Below are 15,353 nucleotides of genomic sequence, written 5' to 3' on the forward strand. Positions count from 1 at the left end.
TGATATTGACAGGCCACGAGAGAAGCAAAGGTCTCTGGGAGATGTGAGCACTCGGACAACTTCATGACCAACGCTGGAGGAATGGGGTGTCAGAGGGCTTCCTGGAAGAAGCGGCGTTAATAATGACGTTCCGAGGCGAGGGGACTGCCCTCTTTAAAAGGCGAGCTCACGGCGAACCCCTCCCCTCCAGAGTCCGGGGAGGGGGCAGGATAGTGCTAGGATAAGAGTGTGGCTATCTGTGGTGGGCAGGAAGACAAGGCTCTCCCCGCAGTCCGCAAAGCCCCGAGACCTTTAAGACCTCCGACGTGAGAAAAAGGAAATTATCTCTGGGCCTGACCAAAGGCAGCAGGGTAACTTCAGCTCTCTTCGGAGAAGTAAAGTGGTAGTGACCTCCTGAACTCGGCCTAACCCCGGAACTGAAGGGGCCTCTGCGCTCATCCGAGAATGAACCCGGACCAAACCCCCGCGGAACATGCGCCGAACGAACCGGCGCTACCAACTGCGTGGAGGCGGGCGGGGGGGTGGGAAGCGAGGCGATCCTGCGGTCCCGAATATACCAAAACGCGAAGCGGGGAGGGAGGAAATAGGGGGATCTTTTCTACTATTAACAAGGGTGGGGCCGACCGTACTAGAAGAGTGTAGCGCTAGAACAAGGTGGGAGGATCACCCCAAATCAGATCCAGTCTCGCCCTTTCACTACCCAGCCTCACCCTTTCACTTCCTAGCCCCTCCCTTCCTCCGGAGGGCTTACTCAATGAAGGTCCCGCCCCCTTTCAACCCTCTTTCCCACACCTTCCCTCCTGCCCCCCAACTCGATTCACTAAAGTAAGTCCCCGGAAACGTAGAGCTCCATCTTCCACGGCAGGAAGAGGGGCGGGCCGACGGAGCATGTGCGCGCGGGATCTTGCGCATGCGCAATGACTGGCTACCGGCGTCTCGTGTTTCCGATCGCGGGTAGCGGCGTCGTGAGGTATTTTAGATCCCGCTGTGTCTGCGCCTGCGCCGAAGGCGCCTTCTCTCCACCTCCACACCCCCTCCCTTCCCCCACGAGGCAGGAGCCCCTCCCCCATTCCTTCCCCGTTTTCCCCCTCCCCCTGCTTTATCTCTAGACTTTGCCCCCAGCGGGGGTTCGGGAGCGTGACCATGTTCACCAGCACCGGTTCAAGTGGGCTATGTGAGTACCGGCCGCGCCCCCCGGCTCCGCCCCGGAGGAGGCTTGGGGTGGGCGGTGGGGAAGGGGAAGTGGGTGTGTAGTTTGGGGGGGGCGGTGTGGGAGGGGCGGAGAGTACCAGCACCCCGGTTACACCCCTCCACTGGGACTGGGGGCGGGGCGGGAGGGGGGTAGTCATCCCGGGCACCGGGGTGGGCGTGACTGCCCCACTCTGGTCCTTGTCTCGGAAAAAGCAGGGACTCCGAGCTCCAGGAATCATCCAGAGCTCCCCGCTTCCTTTCAAGCGGCTGGGCCAGCCCCTTTGACCGGCACCCTGGCCGTGACCCGTCGCTGACCCGCGCCCTGGCAGGAGGGAGGGTGCATTCACGTGCGGTCCTGCTGGGCCGGCTGGGTGGGGCTGGACTCGTCTTGCACCCCGTCCCTCCCCCGGAGTATGAACTCGGCTGTCCTTCCCCCGAAAGCTAGTGTGCCCACCTGTACCCTCCCCAGGTCCCGTCACGTTCTAGGCTGCAAAGGTGACGTGGGAAGCGCCCTCATTTGGGAGACCCCCATGAGTGTTTGCTTCATCCTTTTTTATCCCCTGGCCCTAGTCAGACCACGCTGACCTTTTGTCCCGAGGTCCAAGAGACTATTACCTTCGCCGGTTTGGGAATGGGTTCCACGGCTGTATCTTCTCCCTCCCACTCCTCCTGACCGCGATCTTTGCTGTTTGTGTACTTAGATTAAAAGCTAGTGAGGGGCTGGTCTGATGGCAAACTGATTTCTGCTGCTAAGTATAGTAGTGTAGGTTTTCCCTTGAAGGAATGCTAGTGGTCAGCAGGTAGAGGGCAGAGGAGAACAGCCTTTTAACAGTTGGAAGTCTGTGTACAGGGCTGGATCCTGGGATTCTCTAGAGGTATATTGTTTGTTAAATAAACCCCAATTAAGCTTTGACATCATAATAAGAGCTAGCAGTTATAAAATAATGATATAATAATGCGCTCCAAGGATCGTGGGACTTTTCTATTTGACTTGGAACTGAAATACAGTCTTTTCCATTAGAATGTGAGCTCCTTGGAAGCAGGGACTGTCTGGCTTTTCTGTTAGTATCTCCAGAACTTAACAGTGCTTTGTGCATAGTAAGTGCTTAATAAATGCTTTATTCATTCATTTGTATGATGCTTTAGGTTTTCCAATAAACAATAATAGCGTTTAAGTAACTTTAAGATTTGGAGTAATGATAGTAAACATTTATGTGATGCTTTAAGCACTTTCCAGGTTACCTCGTATGACCCTCTTTTCTGTTACTTCTCTGTTACTGTTTAGGGTACCACCATTCTACTAGTTACCCAGGGTCACAACCTAGGTGTCATCCTCAATTTCTTTCCTCTCTCTCCTGCCTGCCCCACCCAGTCTGTGGCCAGGGCTGGTCAGTTTTTCCTTCTTCACATTTTCCACTTACTCCTCCCTCCCTCCTCTCATACCGCCACCACCCTGGTGTAGGTCCTTATCACCTCATGCCTGGACTCTTGCAATAGTCTCCTTGTTGGCCAGTCTCTTGCAGGTGTCTTCTCATTCCAGCCCATTGTCCACCAGGCTGTCAAAAGTAATCTTCCTAAAGGCCGGTCTGGCTGTATCACCCTCCTTTACTTAGTAAATAAAACTCCACTGGCTCCCTGTCACCTTTGGGACCAAATATAAAAACCTCTGGTGTTCAAAGCCATTTATAACCTAGCACCAACCGCCTCCCCCAACCTTTCCAGTTTTCTTACCCCTTCCGCCCTTCTCCCACATACACTGTGATCCAGTGACACCAGCCATTCCCATGTTTCTTATCAAGACACTCCATCTTCGTACTCCAAACATTTTCAATGGCTGTCCCCTCTGTGTGGAATTCTCTGCCTCATTTCCACCTCCTGATTTCCCTAGCTTCAAGTCTCAGGTAAAATTCCGCCTTCTGTTGGAAGCCTTTCTTCCTCATTTCTAGGGCCTTCCTGCCGTTAATTCCAGTTTATCCTGTATGTAACTTCTTTGTATGTAGGTTTTGCATGTTGTCTTCCCCGTTATACTGGGAGCTCCTTGACAGCAGGGATTGTCTTTTACCTTTCTTGGTATCCCTAGAACTAGAACAGTGCATGGCACACAGTAACTGGTTCTTATTAATGTTCATTGACTTACTGATTGTGGTAACTTTAGGTGATGATGCTGTACAGTTGCAAAGCCTGAGCAAGTATGGATTGTGATCCTTAATACCGAAAACGTCCACATTGATACGATGAAGCATCTGTTTGAGCATTTGAGCATGAACATAGAAACTGTTACCAAAGTTGAGACAATTCTTCCCGCCTACTCACATTTTATATCTTTCCACGTGCTCTAGAATGCTACTTCAACTAAAGTTTTACACTCCAGTGCCTGTCTTATCAGGTTATAGAGATGATCCTGGGTCCTTGAGGACATCAGTGGAGCACATACTCTGCAGGAGGAGCTTAATAAATATCGATGGGCTATCACTTGGAGAAGGTGGCCAGCCTAACTAAATGGGGAGAGCCTCCCACAAGGTTGGCCATCAGGTGATTCATTTGTTTAGCCATAGCAACCCATGAAGATTCTTTTTGTGTTGTAGAGAAAATTATTATCTGCATGGGTGAAGGAAGGAATACCTACATCAATAAACCAGGGATCCTTGAGTTAATTTTCATGCCCTGTATATTTAATGACTTCATTTCTGGAATTCATGTTAGAACTGAATTACATGAATCAAATAATGATTTCCATTCCTAACAATAAAATAATCTTTTTTCCCAATGGTTTTAAAGCCTAGTGTTTAGAGTGGTTCCACTGTTGAGGTGCAGGGTGTATATCGTGGTGTCATCTTGAAAGAATTCAGACTCAGACTGCCTCCAAATCAAGTGAAGGCATTTATTTGGGGTAATGTGCCCAATGGGCAGGCAGTTGGGGTGTAGGTTTTTTTTTAATAGGGTAAGGGTAGCTAGGATTGGCTGATGGACAAGTCTGCATGTTAATTAGCTCCAGGGTTACTATAGGGTAAGCAGTGGTAGGTACTTCACAGGTGCTGGTTGGGAATGCCCCTCTGTGGTCAGGTATTAGTTAGGGGCTGGGATGTGATTGGTTGATTCAGGGTCCTCGGGTCTCATCTGGTTACAAGCTGTTGTCAAGGACATTCCTCATCACCATCACTGTTATCAATATTATCATTATCATCCTCATACCTATAGCATTCTGTAAACAAGTTTAACTTCATGTATTACTAATACAATGACATGTTCAAATAAACTTATTGCATAAAAACTGGACATGTTTCAATAGGTTGGTATCACATGTGAATAACTTTTACAGATGGTATATCAGATATTTCAGTGTGGGGAAAAAAAAAAAGATGGTTTGGTCAGCAAAGATGGAGGGATGGTTCAAGAGTAGAATAAAGCCCTTCATACAATGGAAAGAGTCCTGGATTGGGAGTGAAAATAACTGAGTTTAAATCCCAGTTCACTTGCTGTCTGCGTGAGCTTCGCCAAATCACTTAACCTTCTGGGGCCTGTTTTTCTTCATCTGTAAAATGAGAGGCTTGGACTAGACAACTTTTAAATTTTACGATCTTGTAGAAATGTAAAATGTCATCTTCATCATTGGCTCACTATGATGCTAAGTAAATCACCAAGTATCTTGGCTGCCAGTTTCATTTACCATATTAACTTTTCTATTTCTATTCTGTTTTCTGTTTTTCTTTTATTTACATTCAATTACCAGTTAACATTTATTAAACACCTACTATATACTAGGCACTGTGCTAAGCTCCAGGAAGACAAAAAGAGGCAAAAGACAGTCCTTGCCCACAAGGAGCTTACAGTTTAATGGAGACAACATGCAAACTGATATATGCAAAGCAAGTTACAAAGAGGTTAAATGGGAAATAGTGAACAGGGGAGGCACAAGGATTAAAGAGAGTAGAAGGTAGGATTTTAGTTGGGCCTTAAGGGAAGCCAAGGAAATCAGTGGGCAGAGTTGAGGAGGGAGTCGATTCTAGGCATTGAGAATAGCTGGAGAAAATGTGCAGGGCCCAGAGATGGAGTATCTTGTTCATGAAACATCCAGGGAAGCCAGTGTCACTGGATTGATGAGAATGTGTTGGGGAGGGGAGGTAAGGCCTAAGAAGACTGGAAAAGTAGGAAGAGGCTAGATTATGAATGACTTTGAATACCCAAAAGAGCATTTTGTATTTGATCCTAGAAGGAATAGGGAGCCAGTGAAGTTTATTGAATGGGGTGGGGGGGGGGAGACTCGGTCAGACCAGTGCTTTCTGTTTCCCGTTCTATGTCCATTCTAGGCATCTCCTATTTATTGTGTGACCCTGGGCAAGTCATTTAACCTTTCCTAGCCTCAATTTCCTCAACCATAAAATGGGGATAATAACAACGCCTACTTCACTGTGTTCTTGTGAGGAAAGATAATGAGTTCAGTTTTGGACTTTAAGATGTTGATAGGACATCCAGTTCAAGATGTGTAGTAGGCAGTTGAAGATGTGAGGTTAAAGAGGTTGGGGCTGAATAGATTTGAGCATCATCAGCATACAGATGATAACTGAATCCACGGCAACTGATAGGATCACCAAGTGAAATTGTATAGAGGAAGAAGGACAGAGAGCCATCAAGTACCTGGGGTTTGCTGGATGAAGATCCAGCAAAGGAGACTGAGAAGGAGAAATCAGTGAAGTAGGAGGAGACCCAGGAGAGACCAGTGTCATGAAAACCTAGGAAGGAGAGTATTGAGAAATACAAGGTGTTTGACAGTGTCAGAAGTTGCAGAGAGGTTGGGAAGGATTTGCATTGAGAAAATGCTGTTAGATTTCAGTTGCTAGGATGAGGTCAGAAGCCAGACCATAGAGCGTTAATAAGAGAGTGAGAGGAAAGGAAGTAGAGGCACCTATTTAGATAGCCTTTTCAAGGAGTTGAGTTACAAAAGGAGAGAACCGTATGGGATAACAGCTAGTGTGATGGGTGGATCAAATGAGGGTTTTTTTGAGGATGGGAGAGACTTGGGTGTTTGTAGGCTGCAGGAAAACAGCCAGTAGGTGGGGAGAGATTGAAGATAAGTGAGATGGCAACTATAGATGGGTCTTTGTGCTGGACAAGAATTGGATCATTTTTGCCTGTAGAGGGATATGCTTCCACCTCCTTATGTGAGTCAGGGGTGAAGGAGAGTAGCAGAAGGCCTCTGGGCTTGTGAGCGAAGGAGGGAAGAAGAGGAAGCTCTCAGCAAATGGCTTCCATTTTTTCGATTTAATACAAAGCAAGGTTCTCAGCTCAGAACATGGAGGGAGAAGAAACCATGGGATGTTTCAGGAAGGATGAAAAGGTTTGGAAGAGCCACTGCGGAGAGTGGGATAGTGAGTTAATTAGGGAGGTGGAAAAAGAGTGCCTTGTTGCACTGGGACCCCAGGTTATGTAACACAGATTTATAGTAGACGCAGAAAGGTTGTGTTATTTTTCTTCACCTTCATCAGCAATGTGTGAGCAGGAATGAAGGCAGGAGATAGTAGGATTGATTCAAGGCCGAGGCTCATCAGGTCAAGATCAGTGATACAAGGGGGGAGGGGGGAGGACAGTGTAGAGTTGAACTGGTTCACCAAGGGGATAAAATGGAGAAAGGAGCAGAGTGTACTAGTGCATGGGGTGATGACCAGGAAGAACTGAACGATCGAGGGCTTGAAGGTCACTGTGTGGACAAAGAGTAAGGTTTGGAGTTGTAAGGCAGGAGAGTGGAGTGACAATAGACTAGTGAGGTGAAGGGAATTTCAGAGTTCATTAATGAGAAAGTGGAGTGTGGATAGCCAGGGCAAGGGAATGTCCATATTTTTGTGTAATTTAGGTGGGGTGGAAGAAGAGGAGGAGGTCATGGGAAGTGAGTGAATTAAGGAACTGTAAGGTTAAGGTGTGTTGAAGTTCCCATATATGAGGGCAGGGGTCAGGGAGTAAAGAAAAAATGTGAGTTAGGCACTGAACTCGTTGAGTAAAGGGACAGTGTTCTGAAAGTTGGTAGGCAATGGTTAACAGAATTTTGATTAGGGAGTAGATGAGTGAATCTCCAAAGGGCAAAAGTTATTGAGGGATGGAGGGAGAGGGAGAGCCCGAAAGTGACAATGGGAAGTAAAGAATATTTCAATACCCAGCTTTTACCATTGAGTCAGGGGAATGAGTGAAACCGCAGCCAGTTTTGGAAAGGGTGGCCAGGGAAACATCGGTAGGGAGCAAAGTCTCAGTGAGAGCCAGAAGATGGAAGGAGTAGGAAAGGAAAAGATGTAAGATGAAAGCAAATTTGTTGCCTATGGAGCAGGTGTTCCAGTGGAAGGGAACGGGTAACTTTAGTGGGTGACATCGGTGGTGGTGATTGGGGGTTTGAAGGGAATGGAACTAAGAGATTGGGAATTGGGTAATGGAGAATGTGGTGTAAAGTGCGTGAGGAAGGAAAGGTGGTGGGGACAGGTTATGAAGGGCCTTAAATGCAAAAAGAAAATTTTATATTTGACCTTGGAGGTGATAATGGAGCTTCTGGAGTTTATTGAATAGGGATGTGACACGGTCACATCTGCACCTTAATAGGAACTCTTTGATAACTTAGTGGTGGATGAACTGGAGTGGGGAGGGACTTGAGGCCCAAAGACTCATCTGCACACTATTAAAATAGTTCAGATGTGAGGTAAGGAGAACCTGCACCAGGGTGGTGGCAATGTCAGAAGAGAGAAGGGGGCACGTGTAAGAACCTTACAAAAGTAAGCCCACATGTTTGAAGCCTTCCTCAAGTCTTCTTCCATTACAAGTGTATCATTGGAGTACTTACTGTTCACCTTCCACACCTTGTATTGGATGTCCTGTAGACATCTTAAACTTATGTCCAAAGCTGAACTTGTTATTTTCCTCCCTCTTCCTCATTTCCCTCTTGTTGTCGAGGGCACCACCAGCCTCCCAGTTACCCAGGATGGAAACCTTGTTCTTCTCAGTACTCCTTCTCACCCCCATATCCAATCTGTTGTTGTGTCCTGTTGATTTTACCTTTGCGGCATCTTTCACATATGCCTCCTTCCTACCTCTGACACTGACACTAATCAGTACCGGTCCTCTTCAGCTCAGGCCTATGCTATTGCAATGGCCAGCTGGTCGTTCTCCTTGCCTCGGGTTTCCCTTCACTCCAGTCCATCTTCCACTCATTTCTCAAAGTGATCTTCCTAAAGCACAAGTCTAACCATGCTACCCACTTCCCTAAATAATAAATTCCAATGGCTTCCTGTTATCTCTGGGATCAGATATAAAATTCTCTGTTTGGCTCATGAAGCCCTTCATCTTCTGGCCCTCTTCTTCTTTTCCCTTCCTGTCCACCATGATCCAATGACACTGGCCTCCTTGCTCTCTTTGAATAAGACATTTCATTTTCCAGTTCTGTATTTTCACTGTTGCCCTTCATGCTTGGAATTCTCTCCTTCTTTGTCAATGCCTCCTGGCTTTCTTCAGGTGTCCACTAAAATTCTATTTTCTTCAAGGAACCTTTCCTGATCCTCCTTAATGTTAGCGCCTTCCCTTTGAGTATAGCTCCAGTTTATCATGAGTGTATCTTGTTTGTACATTGTTACTGCGTGTTGTCTCCCACATTAAATGTGTGCTTTGCCATCTAGCTACATAGCAGAGACAGGGCAATAGATACATATTTTTGTACATTTGGACTTAACTCTGTGGATGCTCAGTTCATACTCTTTGGAATGGCCACAGATCTCTTCCAGGAGGCTCTGCTTTGTACCGATACTGGATATGACCAGCACTTTTATCATTTTAAGGGCATAGTGAGTCTCACTTCATTTTGGACTTTGAACTGGATTTCCTTCATTACAATAATGGTCAACTTTATCAGGCGTTTATCTCCCTCTTTAACTCCTTACCTAATGTTTGTAATCAGAGAGTTGCTTAACAAGATTATCTCATATCATTCAAGGATTATTTATGATTTTGTTTTCCATTAATTCTAGCAGCTTCTTGGCTTGTTCTTCATCATTTTGATATAGTCACATCCATAAGTGGATGGGCAACATCTTGGTGGAAGAAATCTTTAAAGCAGTGTTCTACTCTGCAAAATCAGTTTTTAAAAAATAATGCACCATAATTGCAATGGACTCTTTAACTTTTAGAGTGTTATCTGAGGATAAAGAGGTGTGTTCCACTGGAAAATATTGCTTGTGAAAGGCTGCTTATTACCAGCTGATCCGCCCATCGAGGATGCTACCAATGAGTGTGTGTCCGTGTGTATGTATATACATATAGATAGATATATAGATGTCTATATCTGTACATATATTTGCATACACACATGTATGTATATTGTGTGTGTGTGTGTATATATATATATATATATATATATATATATATATATATATATATGATTTTTATAAAAACTTCATGTAGATGGGTAAGTCGCTTGGTGGTTATTTTGTCAGGTTTTTTTTTTAAATATTAGTAAAGTCAGAGATTGTGGTGTCTTCCCTGCCTTAAGATGTCTTATAAATCATTGCCTAAGTGCCTTCAAGTATTTCACTTCCACATACACTGGCTTCTATCGACACTTAGTCCAGTTCAGCTGCTTTACCTTTCTTTGTTCCCTTTAGTTCCATTTGTTGTTCCTTTTATAAGCACATCGGGACTGTGAAGTTTGAGTCTTATGGTGGCTCTACTCTGCTGGTGAGATCAATTTGTTATAAAAAATTTTTCTAGAACTTTTTTGCTTTTCTGTTTGTTCTTTCATTTTATCCTTAATAAGAATTTATTAAGCACCTAGTATATGCTAAGAGCTTTGCTAGGCAGTGAGAATACAAATAATGGAATATTCCCTACTCAGAAGGTGCTTACAGTCTAATGAGACAACAAGTACACATAATATATACAATAGGACTTCTGGGTCACATGACAGAATTTGTCTCTTATCCTCACAACTTCTTCAACCTCTCCAAAACAAATGATTCCTCTGACATAAAGTTCACAAGAGATAATCAGACATGAAGCACATAAGAGATCATTTCAGTTATCTCCCTGGTTTAGGACACCAAGAATCCAAGGAAGGTAAAAACAAACTCAACTCATGGGCTTGCAACAGAATGCCACTCCACACTCTGTCCCTCCAGTTCCCTTCTAATGCCATGGAGATCCAGCCTCCAAACTGTAGAAATTTGCTGAGGCCAAGATAGCCACCATTACAGCAGAGATCTCTGCTTCAATAGAGGTTAGCAGAAGAGTAGAAGAACAGGAAATGGGGCTGGCCTTGTAAGAGAACTCAGCTCTCCACCCTGATACCCCAGCAGCAGCGGCAGCAGAGGGGCAGTGATTAGCACCTCTGGGCCAGAGAACTGAGGAACAGAGAAAACAGGGCAAGATGTCATGGCTGGGGGAGTGGGGAATGGAGGGAAGCTCTCCCTCCTATGCTGCACTGAGGGGAAAAGTCCAGCATTTAGCTGTGGCTAGTTCTGTGTCCTCAGAAATCTAATTGGGGTAGAAACTAAGGCTGGTGATGAACTGTGAATTACCCATTGTGGAAGGTGGCTGAGATGCTTTGGTTCCAGCCCCCAAGGAAACCACCAACAGACGGAGGCAGAAACCGAGCAGTAGGGGAAATGAGGAGGAAAAAAACCCAAAACACTGAAATTACAAAAGATCTCAGGAGGAATAAAACGCATAGACTTTGAGCACAAGCAGATTAACCAACAGGGAAGACATTGACAGCAGCAGAAAATATGGCCTCCAGATCTAGTAAACAAATTTGGGCATCCTATGAGTAAATACTTTAAAACAAAGGAAAACGATTCAACACCTACGTGATGAGGTAGAGTAACTTGTGGATTTTGAGAAGCTGGAACCACAGCATGCTCTTCCTCAGTGGTTTAAAAGAGAAATGAGAATTGGAGAGCAGAATTTATGACTTGCACTGAAGAAATAATTGGCAGAATAGAAAAGCTTGAATCTGCAGTGGCACATCTCCCTAAAGGAACAAAAGAAAGGACAGCTGATTGAGAATGCAAAAAGGAGTGAAGGACAATCCTGAAGAAGGGAAGTAAAAAGCAATAACGTTAGGAGAAAACATGCTCTCCACACAAGCAAAACATACACAGCATAAATATGAAGTGAAAGAAACGAAAATATTGATCAAGTAATTAAATACAAAGTACTTTGGGAGTGAAGACACTAGCAATTGGGTGGGGTGGGTGCTGGCAAGGATCAGAAAAGGCCAGGTGCAGAAGATGTCTCTTGAGCTCTGTGTTAAAGGAACAAAGAGACTATAAAAAGAAGGCTTGGAAATGGAAGATGGAGAGTTGTGTTTGTGGAGTGTCGAGAAGGCCAGTTTGGCTGATTCCCAGATTGTGGAAGTAATAAGTCATGCCCATGGAGGCTGGAAAGATAAGTTGGGAGAGGTTATATTGGACGTTTAAAAGCTGAACAGAGATGCTTATGCAGATCTAAGTGACCTAGGAAGAAGCCGCTGGAGTTGATTGACTAGGAGTGACGTGGCCAGGTCTGTGCTTAAGGAAAATTATTTTGGCAGCATTGTGCAGAAGGGTCAGAGCAGAGTCGAGATCTTGCTGGGTCTTGCAAGGCTTTAATTGAGCTAGTTTCTCAGCTTTATGAGGCCCTTTTAATCATAATCTTCCATCATTGGGGTAGAACAGGCCCAGAGTCAGGAACATCTGAGTTCAGTTTCAACTTCGGACACTTATAGTTGTTTGACCTTGGGCGAGCCAGTGAACCTCTGTATGCCTCGCTTTCCTCATTTGTAAAATTGGGGTAATAATCACACCTTCCAAGGGTGGTTGTGAGGATCAGATAATTGTAAAGCACTTAGTGTAGTGCCTGGTACATAGTAGGTGCTTTATGAATGTTATATTATTATCATCCTCTTGGTACGATGTTACCAATGAGTTTATATTTTAAACCAGTGTTGCCTTTGGCCTGCATCTTTTTCTGTTTGGGAAATAAATTAAATTTTTGCTGACCAAAGTGCTCTCTAGATTATTTTGGTCTTCTTGTGGCAATTAATTTACATTAGTTGTATTTAGGTATAAGATTACTATAATTGGTGTAGATGTCGTTTTAACTGCTCAGTACCCATTTTTCATGATTAATAGCTTGTCTAACTGGGTCAAAATTGAGTTTCAGCTGGCTTGCCGCATGTTTTTCTCATGATTATTCTTCTGGTTCTATATTAGTTTTGGCCGTGCTTGAGCTACTCAGTGGTCTTCACTGTTTCTACTTGATTCAGGGATAACTGAGTCAATGATATCAATACTGAGTCTTTTTCTCTGTTAAAATATTGATCTCTCCTTTTTTTGTGATACTGTTCTGTCATCTCTGTCCATTGCCCACAGATTCTTTGCTTCAAGGTAGCATTCATGATGCGGAGGGATGGATCTGTGTGCTCTGAGTTTTGGCTTCCCTCATTATCTAGCCCCCTTGCTTTCGGATATGTTTTTCACCATCCTCATTTATTTCTACTTTTGTTGTCAAGTTGCTGAGTTTCAAAGTGCATAGCACTCGGACAGCTAGGTGACTCAGTGGATAGAGCACTGGGCCTGGACTTAAGAAGACTTGAGTTCAAATCCAGCCTCAGACACTGGGCAAGTCACTTAACCGCTGTTTGCCTCAGTTTCCTCATGTGTGAAATGATAATAATACTAACATCTACCTCCCAAGGTTGTTGTGAGATAATAATTATAAAGCTCTTAGCCCAGTGCCTGAAACATAAGAGAGCTTTATGAATGTTAGTTACATGTTGATTTAGTTCATACAGACTTACCAAGTTCTTCCAAGAATTTCTTTTTTTTTTCATTCTCAGCAGTAGATGTTGGTACATGAACTGGGATTATTTTTGTTGTGGTCTTTTGCAAAGATTTGTCATAAACATGGCAATATGAGATCAGTTATCCACGAAATTATCTTTGATCGTATGATAAAACCAGCTCTTCCACCTAGTGCTTTTGTCATCCTTTCAAGGAGAATTTGTGAATCATCCTTTTATTTAGCTACAACCTCCTTCATCTGGTGAGAATGTCAAGACTCATGTGATTCAGCTCCTCCGGTAGCATGTCCACTCCTTGGTCATCGGGCAGGCACCTCACTGAGATTTATAATACTGACAGCCAAGTTCAAAGTTATCGACAGTTTAAAGACTGCAGTTTTTAATACTCGGGCCCTCTGCCACTATCACTGCACAAGTAAAAGGGAGCTGAAGAGAACTACAGCATTTTGTATTCTTTGTTTCACAGGTCACCATAACCAAAGACTTCATCCCCAAGTGGGCAGCCTACTGCTGCTGAGTTTTACTCTGCTTAGCTAGACTGCTCCCCGGAAAGCATGCACGAAGCCTTTTTACTGAGGCAGAAATGGCCAGAACTCGTACTCCTCTGGCATAGGTAGGGCCAGTTCCAGCCACAGTGAGGCATTAGAAAAGGATTTTGTGGATGGTTGTGTTCTTACATTATTACAATTTTTCAGTAACTGAGTTCTAACAGTACAGTGGCAATTGATTTTTATTAATTAAACTCAAGTTTAAAAATCACATCTAAAATTTATCAAGTAGCTTAAAAGTCCATGTTTAGTACATCTCAATTTAATTCACCAGTCATTTATTCAGTACCTGTTTTTTTGCAAGTTTTTGAGGATACAAAGACCTAATGGTCCCCCACTTCCCCCTTCAAGGAACTTAAAATCTACTGGTGGCATTCAGTGTGACTATTGGTGAGTACAAAGTGTATGCCAAATAAAGACAAAATAATTTTGGGGTGAGATCCTAATAACTGGAGAAGGGGAATCAGGAGAAGGTTTTGTGTCAGAAATGTTGCTACCTGAGCTGACCCTGAAAGATTACGAGAGAGAGGCAAGGAGGACGAACATTAAAGACAGGAAAGGTGGCATGTGCAAAGGGACAGAAGGGGGAGGCAGAATATTAGAACTTATAATGCTATGTGAGGAATAATGTGAAACAAGCCCAGAAAAGTTAGCTGGAGCCAGATTATAAGAACTTTAAGTGCCAGGGCAAGGAGTTTGTATTTTATCCCAAAACAAGCAAAACTCCAAAGCTCTTAGCACAGTGCCTGGCACTTAGTAAGCCCTACATATATGTTAGTTCTGTTGCTGCTGTTGTCATCCTGGAGGCAGTAGGGAACTATTGTAACTTCTTAACCAGGTGATTCACTTGATCAGACCTTTGCCTTAAGCAGATTGTAGCAGCTGTGTGATGAATGGGGACCAGAAGTATGAAGACTGATTAGGAGGCTTTTACAATGGTTTAGGTGGAAGTGTTATTGAAATAGAATATTTACATTTATCCATCTTTTCATAATAAGTGACCATAGAGAGCAGGCAGAACTTCAAATACAGATCATACCAGGCTAACCTCATTTCCTTTTTTGACAAGGTTACTAGACTGGTAGATCAGAGAAACAGATATGCTTTTCCATATATTAGCAAAGTATTTGGCCAAGTCTGTCATACTGTTGTCATAGATCAGACAGAGAACCGTGGGCAGGTGATTGGTGTTTTAGGGCTTACTGAATGACCAGACCAGACCCAAAGACTGGTCATTAAGCTTTATTAAATTTAAAATTACACTAAGAATTTTAGGATACTCTGTATATATTATAATATGTAAGTATATAAAATATATACCTATAGTTTATATGATATATGATTATAATATTTGAACCATATCTAAGTAATATACAATACCTTTATGAGTATATATTATACTGTTGTACAAGCCAAGTTTTTGCATTTCTCCTTTTAGACGCATTATTTGTTACTTTTTGTTTGGAGGGTGGGAAGTTTTATGGCAGAAAGGTGGGCTAAAAGTTTTTTTAGTTTCCACTTGATCATTGCTTAGTTTCTTCATATTTGAACCACTTCCTTCTTCACTGGTTAAGATAGGAAATTAATCATTGACTCACCCTGTCATTATGAGTGCATACTAGTAAGGGGTTTAGTGAAACTTTTATTTTTCACAGTAACTTTTAGAATGTAGTCAACACATTCAACTATATTTCAATCATTCCTTTATATATATTATGTATGTGTGTGTTTATATTAATTCTCCGTAGTAGTTTATTTGAGAACTGCTTTGATTTACATGTCATTAGTGTGAATAGATTTATATGAGCCTT

The 15,353-nt window shown here is 43.5% G+C and overlaps 1 protein-coding gene across 1 annotated transcript in view; it reads left to right on the top strand.

The window, feature by feature from the left end:
* The first annotated feature begins 908 nt into the window (after positions 1-908).
* The window catches only part of UBAC2 (UBA domain containing 2), a 245,180-nt gene continuing 230,735 nt past the window's right edge, over positions 909-15,353 (top strand). Inside the window, exon 1 of the mRNA XM_036753855.1 lies at positions 909-1,174. Coding sequence (XP_036609750.1) covers positions 1,144-1,174 — 31 coding nt within the window. The 5' untranslated portion in view covers positions 909-1,143. The remainder of the gene's footprint in view (positions 1,175-15,353) is intronic.

The sequence above is a fragment of the Trichosurus vulpecula genome, chromosome 4, assembly GCF_011100635.1.
Source record: "Trichosurus vulpecula isolate mTriVul1 chromosome 4, mTriVul1.pri, whole genome shotgun sequence".
Classification (NCBI taxonomy): domain Eukaryota; kingdom Metazoa; phylum Chordata; class Mammalia; order Diprotodontia; family Phalangeridae; genus Trichosurus; species Trichosurus vulpecula.